General features: G+C 40.9%; 2 protein-coding genes across 3 annotated transcripts; one reads left to right on the plus strand and one right to left on the minus strand.

Moving 5' to 3' along the window:
* The first annotated feature begins 339 nt into the window (after positions 1–339).
* Positions 340–13,652, plus strand: TAF5 (TATA-box binding protein associated factor 5). The gene is made up of 11 exons (XM_081006162.1): positions 340–955; positions 2,053–2,287; positions 3,612–3,927; positions 4,595–4,758; positions 5,680–5,815; positions 6,870–6,990; positions 7,754–7,883; positions 9,182–9,346; positions 10,476–10,653; positions 11,073–11,250; positions 12,340–13,652. The coding sequence occupies exons 1-11, from the start codon at positions 382–384 to the stop codon at positions 12,555–12,557; spliced, it is 2,415 nt and encodes an 804-aa protein (XP_080862288.1). The 5' UTR covers positions 340–381; the 3' UTR covers positions 12,558–13,652.
* Positions 13,653–14,786: 1,134 nt separating this feature from the next.
* ATP5MK (ATP synthase membrane subunit k) lies at positions 14,787–18,200 on the minus strand. 2 transcript variants are annotated; one of them, XM_081006239.1, is made up of 5 exons: positions 18,076–18,200; positions 17,357–17,424; positions 16,541–16,638; positions 15,973–16,070; positions 14,787–15,072 (listed from the first exon to the last, which is right to left on the minus strand). In XM_081006239.1, exons 3-4 carry the CDS (start codon positions 16,625–16,627, stop codon positions 15,978–15,980), a joined length of 180 nt encoding a protein of 59 aa, XP_080862365.1. In that variant the 5' UTR covers positions 16,628–16,638; positions 17,357–17,424; positions 18,076–18,200; the 3' UTR covers positions 14,787–15,072; positions 15,973–15,977. The 2 variants fall into 2 exon arrangements, with proteins under 2 accessions (XP_080862365.1, XP_080862366.1); XM_081006240.1 differs by having other exon boundaries at positions 18,037–18,122.
* Between the last annotated feature and the right edge of the window lie 57 nt (positions 18,201–18,257).

Consider the following 18,257-nt stretch of genomic DNA (forward strand, 5'->3'; position numbering starts at 1 on the left):
TCAAAGACATCTCAGAATCCTGCTTACTGATGAGTTCACTGTCAACTTAAAATGTGGTATACGACACACTTTTCACCTGTTATATAGGATATATACAACTGGAGAATCGACCCCTCTGGGCAAGCCGCATCCATAACCTCTCATTTCGCAAACTTGTAAACGGTCGCAGAATCATCGGGAGCATTTACTTGCGCTAGCTAGTTCTCCTTTTATTTTACAGTATTTTATTTGAAATCATTTCCCTCCAGTGGAACAGGAAGTGCCGTAAAGCGCCGCCCTAATTGTCGCTAGCAGCCCTTGGCCTCACGGCTGGAGACCGTGCCCTCACTGTCGCAAAGCCGCGGGCTGCCTGAGTTGGAGGCGAGGCTGTCGGGTTCCATTATGGCGGCTCTGCCGGAGGAGCCGGCCGAAGCAGTCACAGTGAAGCCGGACCCCGACGCGGGAGCGCCGCCGGCGCCACCCCCTCCTCCTCCCGCTCTCCCTCAGTCGCCGGCAGCAGCAGCGGGAGCGACGGCGGCAGCGGGAGTCGCTGCCGCTCCCTCTGCCCCCTCGGCCGCCGCTCCTCTAGCGGAAGGGGGCGAGCCGTTGGCGGCAGGAGCCGACGCGAAGCCGCCGGTGGCGCCCAGCCCTGCGCCGCCAGCTTCGCAGCTGCCCACCGACCGGCAGACGCTGCTGGCTGTGCTGCAGTTCCTGAGGCGCAGCAACCTCCGCGAGTCCGAGGAGATCCTCCGCAGGGAGGCCCGGCTGCTCGCTGACGAGGTCGCGGCGGATCCCGGCTCCTCGGCGCCCGGAGTCCAGGCGTCCCATGGCGGGGAAGGGCAGGAGCCCGGCGGCGGCGCCCCCGGCTCTGGGGATGTGCTGCTCAGCTCGGTCACCTTTGGCCAGAGCGGGGCCACCATCTCTCCGGGCGCTGCCGCGGCGCCTCCCGCAGTGGCCTTGGGGCCACCTGGGAAAGGTGAGCGAGGGGGTCGCTCGCAGGAGGGACCTTTCATATTTGCACTGGCTGCTTTGTGACAGCTGAGGTCAAAATCCAGTTTTTAAATTCGCATGCTGTTCTATGTTGTGGTCACCTAGTGCTATTGCACAGGATTCGTTCTGCGAATGGTAATGACTTGACCAATTTATCTGTTTAGGGAAGCTTTTAATGTTTGACAGACTATTGTATTTTAATATTTTGTTGGAAGCCGTTCAGAGGGGCTGGGGAAACCCATCCAGATGGGCAGGGTATAAATAAATTATTTATTATTTATTATTATTATTATTATATTGGAGTACATATTACTGTGCGGGAGGCAACGGAAGACAGGAGTGCCTGGCATTCTCTGGTCCATGGGGTCATGAAGAGTCGGACACGACTAAATGACTAAACAACAACGACATATTACTGCATACATAAACTTTTTTTTTGTTAATCGGCTTGCTCTTTTGGGGCACACCTATAAAGCTGTTGTTTATATTTTTATTCTCCCAAGCAATCAAAGTTAAAGTCTACAATAAAACTAGATTTAAAACCACACATAATATGTACAAAGTGTAGGCTACAGCTTCGGTTTCAAAATAACTAGGTGAGAGACTTAGTTATCACCTTTTATAACTACATTTTGGGAAGTAGTATAATAGGAGGAATTGACGCCACTAATAGAATATTCTGTAGAGCAGAACTCCCATCAGCCTTAACTAGCATGACCAATGGCATGGGATGATAGGAGTGGTAGGTAAGGGGCTATACTGACTGCATAACCTGCTTATGAATGATATTTGATCCTGGATTGTAATAGTACAATTGAGCTTAGGGTATGATTGAATGATGTCAATTTTTCATGTAAACATTTAGTTGAAAAGAAATTTGTTGCAGCATGTTTCTTAGTCATTTTCTCCGTGTCATTACTTATTAAAAGTGATAAAAATAGCACTGTTGCTGTACATGAAAATTTATGCAGCAGTATAAAGGGGAAAGAGGTTATTGTCTCAAGAAGCTTACACAGTTTAGAGCTGAAATAGTTACACAGAGTGCAAACATTGATTTACCCTTTATATGTTAATGCCTTGCAGTTGGAGTCTTTGTGGAAGATCAGCCAGATGTAAGTGCAGTACTGTCTGCCTACAATCAGCAAGGAGACCCAGCGCTTTATGAAGAGTACTACAGTGGACTGAAACACTTCATTGAATGTGCTCTGGACTGTCATCGAGCTGAGTTATCGCAGCTTTTTTATCCTCTCTTTGTACATATGTACTTGGAGCTAGTCTACAATGGGCATGAAAATGAAGCAAAGTCCTTCTTTGAAAAGTAATACCATTTTGTTCATTTAGCCTCCATTTTCATGTCCTCACTATTAGCTAGATAAATCTATAAATTTGTTGGTTGCAGATGTTCACAGTTAAAGTGTGTGAACTGGAAGTAGAGTCTGTAACATTTACACTAAGGCAGGCATCCAGAGGAGGAACAAAATAATCCTGAGATGCTGAAAGATTTTTAAGCCCCTCTCCTGGCAGTTAGGTCTTTCCTGCAAGTGTGGGCTACTGGATGCCTGCAACCACAAAATGTATGCAGTATTTTAGGAGGATATTTATAGATGCCATATAACACGACTTAAGACATTCCCAGTTATTACATAGATTATTGCATTCCAATGATTAATTATTATTCTTATGAGGCAGCTTTTGTTTATGTGTGTGCTAATTTGTTTAATTATGAGGTTAAATGCCAGTTCTAGTGATGTCTGTAAAGTTCTGAAACTTCTAGGCCTGAACCATTTGATAACATTGCTCATTTCAATGACTTAAGGGAGTTGAACCAATGAAATATTCTGCATTGTCTCCTGTTATGGGCAGCAAGCGAATACATACATGGCCTCTTCAGAGGAAATTTACCTGTGCCCAAGGCTGGAAAATCCTAGGTATTTGGTACTTGAATTCCTAAACATTTATGTGGTTACTTAGGAATCTGAAATGTTTTTTCCAGCCTTGTCCATTCTGGTTTTATGAGCTAATACAAAAGGTTGCTGCTTGTAAAAGCTAGCTATTTCTCACAGCACCTGTGCTTCTGTGCTTTAGAATTGTGGCTTTCTTCTGGTATAATGAACTATGTTGTAAGGGTTTACCTTGAAAGTCAAGTAGTTTATTAAATTACTGCTATTTCAAGATGTTCTGCTAGACTGACTGCACCAGCAATTGATTGAGAAAGATCTGGGACATTAAGGGTGACGTAGAATGATGTCCGCTTGCTTGTGCAACAGGACTTAGTTTTTCTTCTCCTCAGCCTCCAGAGCAGATTTTGGAGGGGGGGGCGCGGAGAAGAGACAGGCAGATGTAGACGAGGAAGAAGCACCCACTTGCACTATGTTGGATCTCACCCTTAGATAATCAAAGAAATTACAAGATAAAAGCAGTTATGGGAGTGAAAAATTCAATTGAAATGAATTTTTAACATAACTGAACTATTGATAAAACATAATTTTTAGATACATTAAATATAAGATGGTGATAGTACATAGATGTCATGTGCAAATATAGAAAAATAAAAAATGTGTTCTGCTGAAGATCACAGAACTTAAGTTGTTTAGACAGTTGTCCCCCTATACATCTTTTGTATGATTCTAACCTTTTTCTAGGTTTCATGGAGATCAGGAGTGTTATTATCAAGATGACTTGCGTGTACTATCAAGTTTAACCAAAAAAGAGCACATGAGAGGGAATGAGACAATGCTGGATTTTCGAACGAGCAAGTTTGTGCTGCGAATTTCCCGAGATTCTTATCAGCTATTGAAGAGACACCTTCAGGAAAAACAGAACAATCAGATCTGGAATATTGTTCAGGAACATCTTTACATTGATATCTTTGATGGAATGCCTCGCAGTAAACAACAGATTGATGCTATGGTGGGAAGTTTGGCAGGAGAGGCAAAACGGGAGGCTAATAAAGCAAAGGTATGAGGTTAATAAATACGTAACATCATGAACATTTTGTCAGGGATGTATAGGTTGTCAGTTCTATGAGAGTTCTTGGCTTCTTTAGATCTGCAGTTGGTTAACAGTGTATGCTTCTGGATAAGGAAGAATTAGCTAAGCACTCTTATCATTACTCCTGACTGCAGCTCCTTGTGCTAAACTGGATGTTGTTCTGGATAGATCTCCAATTTTCCAAAGCAGTTTAAATTTATGTGCCCCTTACTTGCCAAAATGGCAAGTATCTCTCTGACCATTGTCTTGGCATTAGAGATGACTTACATTGGATGTTTTCATATATTCTGCCATTGTTCAATATACGATACAGAAAGGCTAAGGAGTTACATTTGTCACTGACATCTGTGACAGATTAGTGTTCCAGTTTACATGTCATTTTAAAGCACAGTTAAAACTTAACTGTTGTTCCCACCCCCCAATTACTTGAAAATAGCTGAGAATTTTGGTGGACCACTCTTCATGGAGATGTATGTCTTAAATGAAAGCGGTTGTGGTCCACAGAGAAACATTCATATTTTTAAAAGTAATTACATTGATCTAATAAAATTTATTATTCTGCTCTACCAGTTCTTTGTTTCATTAAACTTTCCTTTTTTTAATTACATGACTCTTTTCTTCTTTTGGCTTGTAGGTCTTTTTTGGCTTATTAAAAGAACCAGAAATTGAGTTGCCTTTGGATGATGAAGATGAAGAGGGGGAAAATGAGGAGGGCAAGCCAAAGAAGAAGAAGCCAAAAAAAGACAGCATGGGATCAAAAAGTAAAAAGCAAGATCCAAATGCTCCTCCACAGACTAGGTAATGCTGAAAGTAGAAACGTCTCAATTCATTTTCCATCTTGCTTTTTTAGTCTGCACCAGTTCAGACTGAAGTGGGCAGCTGACATTGCTGAATAGAAAACTAGATATCACAGAAAAGGTTTCTACCCCAGTCTTTTACCTGACATCTAGCTTTGTTTGTGGAAGGTTGGCTTTTTTTCCTTCTGCATGGAGGAGCATTCAGTCATGTGAGCCCTCATGCACTCTGATGTGATACAGAGCAAAGGAAAGTTTACCATCTAGGAACTAGACTATAGTCAATATTTTGATACGCATTTTCTCAGTTAATTTGATTCTTAAAAAACGTTTTGGAGGTTCTCTTTCTATTAGGATAGGGGTCAGCAAACTTTTTCAGCAGGGGGCCAGTCCACTGTCCCTCATACCTTGTGGGGGGCTGGACTATATTTTTTGTAGGGGTGGGATGAATGAATTCCTATGCCCCACAAATAACCCAGAGATGCATTTTAAATAAAAGCACACATTCTACTCATGTAAAAACATGCTGATTCCCAGACTGTCCGTGGGCCAGATTTAGAAGGTGATTGGGCTGGATCCGGCCCCTGGGCCTTAGTTTGCCTACCCATGTATTAGGAGATGCATTGCACTGATGTAAAAAGCTTGTATCATTTGAAGGAAAACCTTCCTCTATGAATATGGAGGTGTACGTAAAAGTAACTTCCCTTATATTGTAAAAGAATTGGTAGAGTTAGGATTTTCCTAATTTTGTCATCTTTTAGTTATTACTACTCAAGGAGCTTGTTCTCTGGGTTCTTTCCTCCCCAGACATTCAAAAGTTGAGTTCTTTTTCGGCCTCTGTTCAGTCAGTGTGCAGGTGTGATTTCCTGACATCAATGAATCTTTTGTTTAGTTTTTGGTTTTAAGTATGTTCTTCTGTATACAGAATCCCGCTTCCTGAGCTAAAGGATTCGGATAAGTTGGACAAAATAATGAATATGAAAGAAGCCACTAAACGTGTACGTCTTGGTCCAGACTGCCTGCCTTCCATTTGTTTCTACACATTCCTTAATGCATACCAGGTCAGTTGTGGGATTGGTAGTGATACCAAAGTATGACATTAGGCGGAGGGCAACTGGAGGTGGCTTTGCCAAAATGGCCTCAACCAAACGGGGGAGGCCTGGTGAGCTTAATTCTCCACTCCTTGTCTATAGCAGTGGCTCCCCAGTTTCAGACCATTCTCTCCCTGCCCTACCTGCAGATGTTGAGGGTTAAACTTGGCATGCAAAATATATTCTGTATAATCCAGCCCTTCCCAGATACCTGTTCTATCAAATCTTGGCAAAGTTTAAAAAATGGATTGTGCCCTGACTTTGAATGAGTGGGACGTTGCTTGCACGGTGCAGTTTTTCATCCTCTTTCCTCTGGCCCTCAGGACAGCTGTGGAACTAAGTGTTGTGGGCTGAAATGGGAGATGGAAGCATAAGAAATTGGACAGAGACAACTTGCCTAATGCAGAGCCGGAAGGCCACTCGTTGTAGTCAGGATACAACACATAATTAATACCAAAAATGTGGAAGTGCCTTGTGCAGGCTGCTTAAATAATAGGGGGCTGCAAATCTTTTACTTTTAATGATGGCTTGTGGTTGCCCCACATGAAGCAAGATTCCTTCCCTTCTCTGCTTTTCACTTATTGAACAAAACATGGGCAGGAAGGCTTTGTCTTACTTCAGGTTGGGAGGCAGAGATGGACAGCAAGGGAGTCTCACTATTTCGAGTGTCTCCAAATCCTGGTGTAAAGTGGAAAATTAACCTCTTCCCCTTCTTTCAAGTCCTCTGCATTTGCCAGAGGACTCAGGGGGGTTGGGTAAATGGTGACTACAAAAAATCAGTGCCAGCCAAAAGGTGGATCCTTTCTTTAAAAACAAAAAACTTCTGCCCCGGGTTAAGCAACATTTGCTTTGCATTTTTTTTTTTAATGGCTATACAGTATAGTTAATTTTGTAATATGGTAATTCTCACCTCTGTGTTCAAAACTAATGGTAGATGGCCAATTCTCGGGGAACAACACTGTGTGGTGATTACATTCTCAGCCCATATATAAAACTTCTTCAATGGTGATTTTTGCATGAACAGGGCCTTACAGCAGTGGACATTACAGATGACTCTAGCATGATCGTTGGAGGCTTTGCTGACTCCACTGTCAGAGTGTGGTCTGTGACACCCAAAAAGCTACGCAGTGTGAAATCAGCAGCAGGTAATCAGAATGAACTCTCGTCCTAATTTACACACTAACTGTTCAGATAGAGGATCGCATGGAGGAAGGTTGCTCAGTTTAAATCCTTCCTTTGGAATAGCAATCCTGAGCTAATGAAATGAAATTTAATGCATCACAGCTTTAGCATTCATATGTATTTAACTGCTGACAATAGAACCTACCCAAATTAAGACAAATTGTTTTTGCATATAACTACTGACATCAGGGGAAAAACTATACATAAGGATCAATGCTCTATTTAGGGAAGATGTTGTGATACTTTGGAAATGAGACAATGTTTATTTTGTGTTATTGTACTTCCTTATTGTAGAGTACTGTGTTTTTGCCAAGGAAGATATGCTAATGCAGAGATTTTAAAAATCAAGTGGTTCCAGGAATGGAGCAGAAAATACAATTGAAAGTGTTCAGGCCTGTCAGCCTAGCAAAATGGTTGCCAGTGGTACTCTGGTATAAGCATCACAGATTTCAGATTTCAGTGAAGGCCTTTCCCAACCAGATGCCCATCAGTTATTTGGGACTGTACCTTGCTTCAGGCATAGCCAGCACATCTCTGTTGGCTGGAGCTGATGGATGTTATAGACAAACACATTTTGAGGGCATCTTGATCTGTATCATTGAAATTGACAGAAAATCATGACTTAGGCCATGGTGGTATTCTGATACAATCAAAAAGGCATTTGCACTTTGGCAAGCACTACTAGCGATCTACATGAAGATAAACTTTAGGGTTTTTTCTTTTCAGATCTCAGTCTCATAGATAAAGAATCAGATGATGTTTTAGAAAGGATCATGGATGAGAGAACAGCAAGTGAGTTGAAGATTTTATATGGTCACAGTGGACCTGTCTATGGTACCAGCTTCAGTCCTGATAGGTAAAACAATAGTTATTTGTGGGGGGATCTCTTAATACAGTATTCTTTAAGCAGAGTATCCACACTTACAAAAAGTATTTTTCTGGAGACTTTTGTACAATTTGAGTGTACCACCTCAGGATAGATGAATGAGACCTGATCCCATGGACTATGTAATTTATGTTGAGCATCAGAAGGAACCTCATGAGCTAGAAGCCTCAAACTGCTACAGGCGGTGGCCATTTTAGGCATGTCCAGTTAACATGTGATTGCCGACATATGAGTCCTTTTGGACCTGGGAGAGAACGGAACGAGAGGTGTGGCATGCTTATGTACACTCAACCAAAGCATGCAGAGGCCAGGAACAGAACCCCCACACGAAATGTTCCGTCTGTACTAGCATATTTTTAATCTGAAGGTCCCATCCTTCAGCTGAGCTATGTACAATATCAAAAAGCTTAGAATTGAAACAGTACTGCACAATTGTTGTTTACAAAAGTGCAGTGGGTTAAGCCAATGTCCACTTAATATCTATGAATCTCAAACCCACCTCTAGCTATAGTCTCTGAAATGTTTTTGTGTTTTGGACAATGAAATATATACCTGTCAAAATAATGGTTTTATTTCTTCAAAGCATGATCAAGCTTTCTTAGATGCAGGAGGCTTTTCGCATATTTTAAACTAGTAAATTATATATGGGGCAATAGATCTTCACATGCACATGAATAGATGAGTGTTCCATATTTCATATTATATCACTGTTTAAAAAATATTGTATGGAAAACATGAATATGAAATAACTTCTAAGAAACAAGGGGGATAACATTCTGAGGAGCATGTTTTAAAGTGGGCAGCATCCCATGTTGCTTGAGTGGACTTGAGCTCATGTAATTGGGCTTCAGCTACCTTACCCTTCCCTCCAAAACCCCTCCATCATCTCTGGACAATCCTGTAATTCTCCAGAGCAGTTTGAGGGTGTGTGGAGGGTGGGGGCTACAGGCAATGTTGGATACAACCTAGTAGTTTATAATTTTGAGGTTATATTGTTAAATTTTAATTCTTAAAAACAAATCAGGTGTCAGCCAAGCATCAAACAGTAACCAATCAGTGTGATGGCTAAGAGGATGTAAACATAAGAAATCCTTAGTTCCTGTGTCATCTCAGCTGTGATCTTATTCTTTTAGCTTCTTAAATGCAAAATGGGGATAATACTCTCCTGAAGTGTATTAAAAGCTTTGATGTCTTGAAATGTGTTATTGAGAGGTTTAAGATTGAGTATAGCTTAAAAAATACCTTTTCTGATTTATTTTTTCTGTCAGGAACTACTTGCTATCATCTTCAGAGGATGGCACTATCAGACTGTGGAGCCTCTTAACCTTTTCTTGTCTAGTCGGATACAAAGGACACAACTACCCTATATGGGATACACAGTTCTCTCCCTATGGATATTACTTTATATCTGGAGGTCATGACAGAGTGGCTCGGTAAGAGTCAGCATGAGTTTCCCATCTCAATGTAAATCTGCAGTTCTGTCTTGTCAGTTGGTGACATCTCCTTGTTGCTGTCTGCTATATTTTAGGGCAAGGGTAGGGAACCTCTAACCCAAAGGCCAATCTTGGCCTGCAAGGTCCTTTCCCCCGAACAACACCCACTTGTATCTCAACCGATATCAGTGGGTGATGTCAGCTGATGAAGGGGGGGCAGGGTTCAATCCTGCAAGGATCTGTTTTGCCACCGTGTTCCCTGTGGGGAACATGCTGGTGAAGCAGACTCCTTCAGCCAGTAGGACTGAACTCTTTGCTTATCAGCTGGTGAATGGAGAGTTCAGTCCTTATAGTTGTTGCTTTGCCAGTGTGTTCCCAGCAGAATGGCACTGGTGAAGGAGACCCCTCCCCCTGCCTCAGATTAACTTTGATAGGTGAACCCACCTATCAGTCACCTGACATTAGATGATTGATGCCAAAGTTAACTTATTTTGTATATGGTATACGACCCTTCTCTTGCCAACCTAGCAGTTCGGAAGCACATCAAAGTGCAAGTAGATAAATAGGTACTACTCCGGTGGGAAGGTAAACGGTGTTTCCGTGCACTGCTCTGATTTGCCAGAAGCGGCTTAGTCATGCTTGCCACATGACCCAGAAGCTGTACGCCGGCTCCCTTGGCCAATAAAGCAAGATGAGCGCCGCAACCCCAGAGTTGGTCACGACTGGACCTAACGGTCAGGGGTCCCTTTACCTTTGCCTATACAACCCTTATATAAGACAACCCCTACTTTTTAAAACCCAAAATTAAGACATCAGGTTTTGGGGAGGACAACATGCAAAAACACACACCCCATTGCATGTCTGGCCTGCTGTGCCAAAAAGGTACCTCATCCCTGTTCTAGGATATATCCTATAAGACATTTGACTAAAAATAGTACTAATTGCCATTTAGGGTTTTTTATACTAGAGGGAGAATTAAATTTGCCCCCCCACCCCCTATCTCTCTTGACTCTTCAGCTTAGTTTGGAGGCACTTGTGAAGCACACATTCCCTTGCCGTCAGGACATCAGCAGTCTTGTTATGTATTTCTTGTTTCACATTTTTGAAATGTTCTTTGTACTGGTTTAAGCTTGTGGGCTACGGATCACTACCAGCCTTTGCGGATCTTTGCTGGCCATCTTGCTGATGTCACATCGACGCGTTTTCACCCAAACTCCAACTACGTTGCTACAGGCTCAGCAGATAGGACTGTGCGGCTGTGGGATGTCCTGAATGGGAATTGTGTCAGAATTTTCACAGGACATAAGGTAAATTAATCTGAGATTAACACTGAAATACATTAGTTGCACAAAAATGGTAACAGGAGATGGCTGAAACCTTTGCACACAGTACTAGAAATTAGTTAAAAACTGACCTGTTGTTCAAAGTTTCCTTTTGAATAGATACTGTTTCTCCATAGGACCACAACCTATCTTTTAACTTCCCACTGGGAAGTAAGAGGTCACCTCAGAAGAGGTGGTGCAGAGTGCTCTGAAATGACATTATTTATTTGAAGGGTGCTTGCTAAGTAAAACAAGGCATACTGTTGACGGTTTTGTTTTTGGATTTTATATATAGGATTTTCTGTAGCTTTGAATTGTTATCATTTCTAGTGTAATTTACCTTGAGGCTTCTTGTAGAAGGTGATGCATAAGTGTTGTTGTTAATAGGCTTATTTTTGTTCCAGGGACCAGTTCATTCATTGGCATTTTCTCCTAACGGAAGATTCTTGGCAACTGGGGCAACAGATGGAAGAGTGCTTTTGTGGGATATTGGGCATGGTTTGATGGTTGGAGAATTAAAAGGACACACAGACACAGTCTACACACTCAGATTCAGTAGAGATGGAGAGATCTTAGCATCAGGTATTGAAGTCAATTTTGCTCTGTTTAGTGGAACAATACTATCATCTGGAATCATAGACTTGTCTCTATTTTGACATCTCAGTCTTCCATTTAGTGAGCAATTGTTAAAGCATATTCATTTAATACTTTAATTTGCTAGCATTGTCTGTTAACTTGAAAAACTGAACCTAAAGGACAAGATGGTGCCACACCCAACTTTCCATGTATAGAAGCAGACATGACTTGCAAATGGTGAGGGGAGGTATCGTGTACTGCACCTGTGGGAAGCCAGATAGCTTGGGGGCTGCAGGAGAGGCCGCATGGCGCACAGCTTTGTCCATAAACACGCTGCTTCTACACTGCATCCCCCAGCATCCACCACCTGAGGCTAATAGGCCAGGCCCAAACTTCATTTTATGCAATTATATACCTTTTGAAGCAAAGGTACTATTTATGTATTTACCAAAGTGGGCATGCTAAATTCGAGCAGGCTTTGCAGAATACCTTAAATATTTTCCCCCTCAGAATTTGGCTTTTTTTTTTTAACCTATTATGAACAAGGTGTGGGTCTTTTTGAAAAAGTAAATGGGTTTAGAAGTTTTGCCTTCCTGCTTATTCATGCTCCCCCACTGTAATTTTATTAGCATCAGCCCCCAATCTATCCAGTGAAGGGATTTCATACTACAGAATACAAATATAACTTAATTATAATTCCATTTATTTTTTACTATTACGAGGGTTTCAGCTTGTATCTTTTAAACTATAAATTGTGAGAGTGGGACCTGCATTTTCTGTCCTGTTACCAGAATTTTAGAAACATTGGGTCATATTCTACATAGTCCATGCATGAGTGAAATGGGTTCCGACTCATGCATTGGGACTTCCTCTCCTCCCTGCAAGCAGGTTGAAGGATCTTTAAAAAGGCTTTATCTTTGAAAGGCTATTAACTACTACAGAGTACTTAGCAGTGAATATAAGAAGTGATTAGTAGTTTTGTAGATCCTCAGCTTGACGAATGGGTTGTGGTGTAATAGCAGAAGTTTTTTCTTTATATTCAGAATTAAATGTTATGTCCTGTTAAATTAGAAGAGTTGTTTTCATTTTTCCTAGGTTCCATGGATAACACGGTAAAGCTATGGGATGCAGTGAAAGCCTTTGAGGACTTAGAAACAGATGATTTTACCACAGCCACTGGACATATAAACCTGCCTGAAAGCTCTCAAGACTTGCTGTTGGGTACATACATGTCCAAATCGACCCCTGTCACACATCTTCATTTTACTCGCAGAAATTTGCTTCTTGCCGCTGGAGCATACAGTCCTCAGTGAACTACCAAACTACAAGACTTGATTGTACAAGTCTCATGTATATCTTAGAATAACTTGAATTAATGAAGACCACAATGTACATATTATACAAATGAACTGAACTTGTCTGCCAGAACAAATGGTGCAAACTGATGATGATTCAAGCCACACCTTCAGAAACTGCTATTTTAAACCCCACCCCAACCCCAGTGTTAGTGCTGAGACATTGACATCATAAAAATAGGGGAAGAAACATATAATGTGGTATGGCTTTTTAAAAGAAGTAAACAGTATGTGGGAATACCTTGCTTAACCTTGTCCACAAAATGACAACAGGCACTACAAAACTGTAGTGCCAGTTGCATAAAGCAAAGTTGTTTGAACAACAATTTAAAAGCACTTAGTTTGGCATTAACACAGGTTTAATAAGTACCCAAAATTTTCTTTCGGAATAGGTTTGTTCATATAAGTTCTTCAAGAGTGGAATTTGTCTCTATGGAGCTGTTACTTCTTTATAAAACTGTGAAGAGGCCTAAGTAGTTATCTGACTTATGTGAGTAACCTAGTTTCTTCAAAGCTGAAAAGCACAAATTGAACAAGATTGAACAGTTCTAAAACTTCAATTACCAGTAAGCGGCATTTTAGGAAACGCAAACAATACTTGAAACCTTTAAAACTGAATTTTTGCGTTCCTAACTATTTTGGATACAAAAAGTAGACCAACCTCCCACCACAAGAATCTTGATTCACCCCCCCCCCTTAAGTATTTGCCAGGGGGAGAAATACTTTTTGAGCCCTTTCTATAATGACAAAGCATAAGTGTCATTTATGCTTTCTGTGAAAAATTGTGCCACAGCTATACACAATTTGTTGAAAACTAGTATGGATCCATTAGTTTAAAAACATACTGCCATGGTTTTGCATTATGTACAGTTTTATACTTTTGATATTTTATAATAAAATCTATTTTGTGCCTGTCTTTCAGTTTCATTTGCTCACAAGGGCCTTGTTTTTACCAGTCTGAACCTATATTCTGTAGTTCCAGCAAAAGCAGCCCTTGTACTACAAGCTTTTATCTTCAAAGACAAAGCAAATGAGAGAATCATGATTTTAAAGGGGGGAAAAGTGAGGCTGTTAAATATTTCTTGTGGAAGATTTCCACTTACATAATTCCAGAAATGGTGTAATGCTTTGTCAAGTTTACAACTGGATTTTTAAAAGGGTTGTATGTATAGAAATCAGTGTTTCAGGGAAGCCAGTTAGTCACATCTTTAAAATGGGGGTGGGGAACCACAGGCCTGAAAGCCAAATGCAGTCATCTGGGCCTCTCTGCTTGCCCTTTGCAAGTCCTCTCAGGCCACAAGCCTACCACAGCCATATTCTAGTGGCTGTGCTTTGTACTCTTGAACAATGCCTCTTTTTATTCCCTGGATGGAGGCTAGAGGGATGTGTGTAGAAATTAGCAAACTGTACAAAAGTAAAAATTGCATTCTTTGACCCTGCTCACTACTAGCCTCTAGGTGACTGATCAGAACATTTGTCCATCAGAAGGGGCCTGCAGGTCACTGGAAGTACATCATCTGGGATGAAATGTATATGCAGCATCATAAAGGGTGTTTCCTAAGAGGCAAACGGCAGAAAGTGGTGGAATTTAGGCCTGGTTTGAGTCTCAACACTAAATTATGTTTTTGCATTACATAAATAAGCAAGCCACTTCCTGCAGGACTGCAAGATTAGAAGCTTCCCTTTCTAGTTTCAATTTAATTACATGTACTGTTACATTTGAAGTCTAAACAGTAGTTAATCTTTGCTATGGATTGGTGAATGACCAGTTCATAAACCATAGTTAAGACTGCCCATTTTGTCTGCATTTGGACATAATAAACCACAATTGGTTAAAAGCAAGTGAAAGCTTTGTTATCCCACAATGGATGCAACCCACGATCCCAATTACCTATCTGCATTTCACTTTGGGTTGAATTAAGGCTGTGCAGAGTGGTGCAGACACATATTTGCTCAGAAATAAGATCAGTCAAGTAGTCTTAACACCTATCATTCAGCATTATCCTCAATGTAAAAGCAGCCCTGCCAGATCATTGAATTCCGTATGTTGACGAATGCCTGTAGATTAAACAGGTTATATTAACATGTAGTATTATGCCATACTCTGCTCAGCACCATCCACATGTTTAAGACACAGGAAATAGGATCATGTTTGTTCCTCTCTTACTACAAATGGAACACAAATGGTTGTAATGAAAGCCATAATTTACTTTTGGAACAGAATGCAGTGTAACATTTATCCCAGAGATACAGTAATGCCTAAGGATGTATCCATCATTTCTCAGCACAGATTGAAAGGGCTCCTTAACTGAATTGTACACACTAGAACTCTGCACACTGTTTATATGTAGGACCGTCACTTCTGTAGTGGCAATGTGTACAGATGACAAACTTCATCACTGTTCATGATTTATTGAAGTGTACATCAACTTCTAGTTATATTATGTGCATGGTCCAGTGTCAACATGTCAACCTGTCAAAAAAATAAACATTCAGTTACTACATCTTGCACAACTTCTATTTATTAACACACAGTGGCAGTATTTTGCCCAAACCAGGAAAAATCATATACTGGCTTGTTCTGAAGCCATTAACCAGTTTCCTGGCTCATACAAAATGGGAAATTACAGTTAACAGAAGACTTCCTGGTTGGTTTGCTGGCTCACACATTTAAGGCCTATTAAGCAGATATATGATCATACAAATGGGGATACACTGCTGACATGAAATAACATGCTATTTAGTTGGGCAGACTAAATATGCAGACTAGGTATGCTCACAACTGGATGTCAAGAGGATATGAAAGCAACCACTTCCCCTTATTTCTGCATTTAGAAACTCTTGCCATGCCACTCAGTGAAGAACTGAGTGACATAAAATAGGATAAAAATGCACATGCTGAGCAATTGCTGCTATCTGAACTATCAACTTTTCCTTAGTCAACTCTATTAAGACATCTATGAAATTTAAACTCATGGCAAACATCCCAGGTTTCAAAAACAAGCAAATTAACCTTGCATATCCTGTATCAAAATTCTGGTACTATGCATCTGCTCCTGGTGTTTGATTAGCTGAAGAACAGAGTGTTACACAAATTCAAGATCACTACACTTTGTTATGCCATTTAAGAAAGCCCTTCTATGTTCAAGTTGAGATTAGAGAGACAGCAACATATGATAACATTCCTGGTAAGAAATAACTTCATTCATGTTGTAATCTGCTTAAAGCCCTATGAAATGATTTACTCATAACAATACAAGTGCTTAAGATCCTAAACTTGCATTTGACATTTCATGTACAGATACAGAGATTTACCTGGATCTCTGGAGGTTTTAAGCCCTACTGGCATCAGTAAAATATGGCAGACACTTACCCATCTTATTTCTGTGTCACGGCTGGAGTTTGCTTCTTAGGCCTCAGTTTAAAATACAGGATGATAGTTGCAATCGTTGTATATGTAGCTATAACATACTAAAGACAGAAAAGGATATTATTCCTCAGATAAAACACATTTCAAAGGGTTGTTTTTCTGTTATTTAAGTGCAGGAAAGAGAGAAATGGATTATTAAAAGTACCTGAGTTTATTAAAGCCCAAATCTGACAGGAAGGCAGGGCTGTCCACCTGTCAAATCACCTAATGTAATAATGTTGTCAGGTGACACCACCTTGGGTGCTAAGACATCACCTTCTGAAGTGTGTTCCAAGGAGATTTCATTTAAACTTCTTAGAAACGCATTTCAAAGTGAAGGCCACACCACAGGATACCAGAGGCAGGGCAAGTGGTTTGTGGAATAGAGCCTTGCAAACCAAATTAGGATCCCTGCCAAGCCTAATTCGGTCTGTGTGCCAGAGGTTCCCACCCCACACATTCCCAAATCAATTCAGGAACTTTTGAGAATCAACTTCTTTGTTTCTTAGCAGTTATTTAACTGGACACTTACATTTCTTCTGCCTGTTATGGTGTAGGCATTGAAGTATTTATGAAACCCTGTGAATTGGTGTTGTGACCCAGCATCGTGTCCTGCCATCACTATTAGTCCTAGATTTTAAAAAAGGAAGTTAGTACTGAATCTTTTTTAAAAAATCTACAGTATCTTCCAGCCAAAGTAGACCAACTTCATTCCAATTATTTACATTTGAGCATGAAAGCATTAGCTACTAAAACTAAAACTACATAGGAGGATCTACTCAAAGCTGTTATTCTGAATTGTTTGCTACATCTAATACCAATATATTTTACAGTGCTGACCTTCAAACAATAATGGTTACTTCTGAAGTTAAGAGCGATGCTTCAAGAAACGTAATATGGGCTTGTAAATAACGAATTATTTAGCCACCTGAGCCTCCATAGAGCAGGTTACAGATTTGCCACTATTCACATGCATGGGTAATAATAATAATAGATAACCTAATAAGAGTTGCATGTCCTATTTGTAAGAATGATGTAATCCATAGTTTTAACTGACATTAGAATACTTCATGCAGTAAATTTATCTTATTGTTCCAGACTACAACTCCTGTACCACCTATACCTGGTTGAGTCAATGACCAACAACTGTAGTTTCCCACCCCAAGGAGTCAGGCCATCAATGTCATAGCTAAAGGCATAAGTCTGGGCAGAAAGCAAGCACTTTCAAACAGACCTTCAATCACTGTTGTTCAGCAAGAAGTGGAAGGGAATAGGCACCAACCACTGAAACATTCAAATCAATTCACTGAGGAATACTAGTTAGATCTAGTATAGGAGACCAACTTACCAAATGTTTCTCAACTGTGATTAACACAGGTATCTCCTCAACAGGTGGATTGATTTTACACTGCAAATCTGGAAAACAAGGAAAGAGACGGCTCATCCTCTTGCAGATACAGGGACACTACGGAGTCATAAGCAAAGCCAACCAGTCTGGTGCTATGCATAACCCCAGAACTTCAGAAAAAGGAAACCACTCCGTTTTGCATATTCCCATTGGGATATTTCACTAACCAGAAAGTTATTTTATGCATCATTGAAATAATAGCCTTTAAACAGTTCAAACTGCTCAGTACTTTTCAATCAACATAACAGAAGCTCCTTTAGACCTCGGCTACCTATTACCATTGAACTAACTTTAGTTATTTCATATGAACAGCAACATGCGTATAAAGAGTATCAAACGCTAAATTACTCTATGTACCAACCAATGACATTCATATCGAGTTTTGAAGACAACACAAAGAATAGAAAATGACAGCCTGGATCCCTCGGCCCGGTCGGAAACAGCAGCACAAAAATGCTGACCCTTTGGACCTATGCAGGAGCTATTGGCTTACGAAACTGAATTTCAATTGCCATAGCAATCCTTGAAGGTTACTCCTACCAGGGTCTGTGTGTCACAAGACACTAACAGGACCTCTACCCTTTTTACAGATGCTACTCAAACTTCCCAACAAAATTAACCTTCTGCCGAGCCAAGTCAGCGCCCGCCGCAGTTATTACCCGCTTTCTCCTCCCGATAACAACCATTCAATGCCCTTCGCGTGCAAGATGGCGTCGCTCAAACAGCCGTCCTTTCCGCTTGCCTCTGATTGGCTGAGGCGCGCCGCCCTGACGAGTAAGGCGGCACCGCCTCAGAAAGCTATGGTGTGATTGGGCAATTTGCGTGTTTGTCAAAGTTACCG

The sequence above is a fragment of the Podarcis pityusensis genome (genome assembly GCF_964106645.2).
Source record: "Podarcis pityusensis genome assembly, chromosome: 5".
NCBI classification, from domain to species: Eukaryota; Metazoa; Chordata; class Lepidosauria; order Squamata; family Lacertidae; genus Podarcis; species Podarcis pityusensis.

Coding starts and splice junctions, on each gene's coding strand:
- TAF5 (XM_081006162.1), top strand. CDS start 382: ATGGCGGCTCTGCCGGAGGAGCCGGCCGAAGCAGTCACAGTGAAGCCG. Junction 4,759..5,679: donor AATGCTCCTCCACAGACTAG/GTAATGCTGAAA, acceptor TTCTGTATACAG/AATCCCGCTTCCTGAGCTAA. Junction 11,251..12,339: donor TGGAGAGATCTTAGCATCAG/GTATTGAAGTCA, acceptor CATTTTTCCTAG/GTTCCATGGATAACACGGTA.
- ATP5MK (XM_081006239.1), bottom strand. CDS start 16,627: ATGGCAGGACACGATGCTGGGTCACAACACCAATTCACAGGGTTTCAT. Junction 16,071..16,540: donor CCATAACAGGCAGAAGAAAT/GTAAGTGTCCAG, acceptor TTCTGTCTTTAG/TATGTTATAGCTACATATAC.